General features: G+C 37.2%; 1 protein-coding gene across 1 annotated transcript; it reads right to left on the minus strand.

Moving 5' to 3' along the window:
• Positions 1-61: 61 nt before the first annotated feature.
• LOC108519624 (male-specific lethal 3 homolog) lies at positions 62-3,527 on the minus strand. The gene is made up of 5 exons (XM_017858763.1): positions 3,410-3,527; positions 2,769-2,848; positions 2,098-2,220; positions 1,354-1,514; positions 62-576 (listed from the first exon to the last, which is right to left on the minus strand). The coding sequence occupies exons 3-5, from the start codon at positions 2,185-2,187 to the stop codon at positions 414-416; spliced, it is 414 nt and encodes a 137-aa protein (XP_017714252.1). The 5' UTR covers positions 2,188-2,220; positions 2,769-2,848; positions 3,410-3,527; the 3' UTR covers positions 62-413.
• Between the last annotated feature and the right edge of the window lie 187 nt (positions 3,528-3,714).

Here is a 3,714-nt window from a genome sequence, read left to right on the forward strand (position 1 = left end):
AAAAAAAAAAAAAAAAAAAAAAAAAAAAAAAAGAAGGAGGCTCCTAAGGAACCTCTGCCACTAACACAAACAGCCAGTGAGGGGGCTCAATTCAAACCTGCCCCTTCCACTCTCCTCAGCCTGTGCTCTCTTCACCCCACCCCCTACCAGCTTCCCCAAAATGGGGTAGCTGCTCATCATCCCACCTAAGGTCTTTATGCTGGGGTCTTCACTTGGTAAAATCCGCCAGAGCCATATGAAAGTGAAATGATGACTTAGCTTACCCACAAAAAAAGAAAACCACCAGGACACACATTTTCATTTCCTTCCCTCCTCCAAACATGTTGGTCCACACTATCAGATTGAACTCTTCAAAATAAGGATCTGATTATTGTACTGCTGACATGTGAGGGTGAAAGTGCAGGCTATATAACTTACCTGTTAGTGCTTGTGGCACTTTCCTTAATGGGAAGAAAAAACTTAGACGAAGTCACCTTTTTATACTGAGCTTGCTCATATGGATAGAGTAAAACCAACGGGAGAGTGTAATCAAAGGTTATTCTTAATCCATCCACCATCTCCTTACAAAGGTCAACACTGGCAGGATTAAAAAGAAGAGATTAGAGACACAATTAAGTAAGAGGTACTTTCCAAAATTTCACAATAAAGTTGCCAATTTTTAATAGGGCAGTTTGAAATCTAATCACTATATATTACACCTACGTACACACAAAATGAAATGGATTTGTAGCTGTCAAGATTACATAGGAAAACGTAAGTGCAGAAAGTACAGCAGTCACTTTACCTTACCCCACTAAACACAAATAAATACGTTCAAGGCCACAGAGGTGTCCAGTAGCTTGTGCTGCAAAAGTGGACAGGTGGACACACCCCTATCACTGCAAGCTGAAACAGCTTGACCCTAGTGAACCCCTAACCCTTGCTTTAACTCCAACACTCCACCTTTCTGCCTCTTGTCTAGCTGGGTCATGTGTGCCAGGCAGGATACAAGGAAGCTTTCTCTGACTGGAATGAAAATCTGTTTGTAAACAAGCTTTGAGAAATCCTTACTGCCCATTCTGGTGCTTCTCAAGGAAAGTTGTCGCCCTAAACAGTATCACCGAAAAAACTGTCTCAGTGCTGAGGCAGTGCACTTTCAATGCATCCATGTCAGATGTGTAAATAGTTACTGAAGTACTGAAGATTTCACAAAAGTGACAAGGTTTTAATATTAGATGATTCAATGAATTATCAATTATTAAACATTAACTGAATTCAAAATAACTGAGTAGAGACAAGTGTCACCTATTCTAAATGGAAGCCACCTCTCTAATACAGAGAGAACCACAAAACACCAAACATGCCAGTACTCACTTCTTTTCTGCTGGGATATAATGCACGTTCATGTTGGCATGCGGCATAACGTGATGGTGACGAGGTCTCTCATTGGCTGAAAAGGCTGCATTGATAGCAAAATGCTTCACATAGGATTCCAAAATCGTTATGATGTTGGTCTGGCATGGAAGTTTCACTAACTGTTAACAAAAACATAGACATCTGATGTATGCATCCTAATGTAACAAACCACATATTCCAAGAAACACTGGTCATGTCTGTATCATTTTTTAACTCAAAAATAAAGCAAAGCCAATTCTATTTGAATAGAACTTCTTAAATATATTTGCAATCTCTTTGATCTTTTTTCCTCTACTGATCATAACCTTATGTTGATTACAATATTACTTTTTTGAATACATGTAAGCAGTGATTCTTAATCTTAGTGATCTGTTAGAACAACCTGGGGAATTCCTTCAAGTATACCTGCAGTTGGGCTCCACCACAGTTCAACTAATTCTTAACTTCTGGGCTGAAGCACAAGCAGCAGGATTCTGGAAAGCTCCCAACACAACCCTAATGGGCAGCCAGGGCTGTGTGAATTATAATTTAATCAGCTGCACAGCACCACTGGCAGAGAACTTTAAAACCTGACTCAGTACAAAGCTGAAAAATATAAATTTCATTCCTCCAAAATTCGTTATTGCTTACGTCTATGATTGCAAAATATGGCAACATGAAAATGCCAAACAAATCAATGTTTTATGCATTCTCCCTACATACCCGTTTCCTCCTGTTAATGTAGTAACAATCATCCTCCAGCTGCTTCTTCAGAACTTCAGGGATTTCTATAGTTATTGTTCTTTCTTCCATTTCCCTTTTTGTTTGAAGCTCTGGTTCTTCTTTCTGCAATATCAAAATTCCATTTTTAACTATTTAAAACAGTAGGAGAGTCAATATCCAAGGAAGGCCTGCTATGAAACAAACCCAGCTAATCCTCAACAATCATAGTATACCATGTGTTCTAATTAAAAGTATGTTAAAGGCCAAAAGTTAACTTGTTTGGGGGCACTAAACACAATGCAAATATGTATTTCATTTCTTTCCCATTTAAGTTTACCACTCGGATTTATACTAACTTTGGATGCAGGCAGAAGACATCACAGTCTGTAGGCTCCATTAAAAGAAATTTACCATCATAAAACAAACAATTTGACTGGAAAGAAAGATAACTATAATTTGTGGAAACATTTTAGGGGCATAAAGAGCCACTGAGAGACTCATACGGTGACTATAAGGGTTGTTTTTCTTTAAATGTCAGATAAAAATTTACATTATCGGTTTAAAAGATGTATCTTTAGAAAACAATTCACAACTGGAGTATTTCACCGTGAACTTTTACCACTAAAATATACAACAAAGAGAAAGTTTTTACAATAAAAACTTTATACCACCTCAGTCTTTTCTTCAATATCACTTTCTTCACTTATTTCTTCATCTTTGTCTTCACTACAGTCAGAGGAACTGCTTAATGCTAAGTGAAACAAAAGCATCTGGTAAACTTGCATTATATACTTCACCAACCCTTATGTCTACAGATCTTCACATGTAGTGCAGGTGCTACTGGAAATAATAAACTGCAATTCCATATATTTTTAAATGCCAAACACAAATAATGTATCTTTCACAATACAAATTTATTTTGACAACCAATTTCAACAGATGCAAAAATCACACAAGCTAATGATCGGAAAGTGTTTTGTCAGTTAGGATCCTACAGTTTCCTGTTGCATTCATAAATGGGACTAAGGTCTGGGAGGTGCCAAAAAGAGAACAGATCCCATGAGAACACACCGTGAGGGGTTTGTACAAAGATGCTGGCTGAGAGGGCAGCAGTCACAAGCATGACTCTGCTAAGGTTCTATTACTGACTTATTGACTTACATTGACTGCTACTTTAATTGTCAAAAATAAATGGAGCAAATATTATACATAATGAGCTTGAAGTGTTTCCCTGTCTAGAATTTCAATGAATCCTTCTCTCAGTCTAGGTGGAAGTTCTTTCATCCAAAGAAAATGAAGTGAAGCTACTCACAGTTTTCATCATTTTCATCTTTTTCTTCAGTGGGGAGGCCTTTTAAGACAGAGTCAACACCAGGCAACCTGCAGCGCTTCTTCTTTCTTCCTGTGCTCCTCCTGAAAAAGAGTAGCAAACAACTGAAATAAATTTTGACATTGAAATCTTGAGTCTTGAGATCAAAACAAGATATAATAAACAATGAAATAGATTTGAAAAATCATTAAGCTTCAGAACATAAATGGTAATTTCCATTTCAGAAGATTATATAATAACCAATCTGAAAACACTAAGGTTATTTAGAATACCATAGGAACACTCTT

This window comes from Rhinopithecus bieti, unplaced genomic scaffold (genome assembly GCF_001698545.2).
Source record: "Rhinopithecus bieti isolate Rb0 unplaced genomic scaffold, ASM169854v2 scaffold_48885, whole genome shotgun sequence".
NCBI lineage: Eukaryota > Metazoa > Chordata > Mammalia > Primates > Cercopithecidae > Rhinopithecus > Rhinopithecus bieti.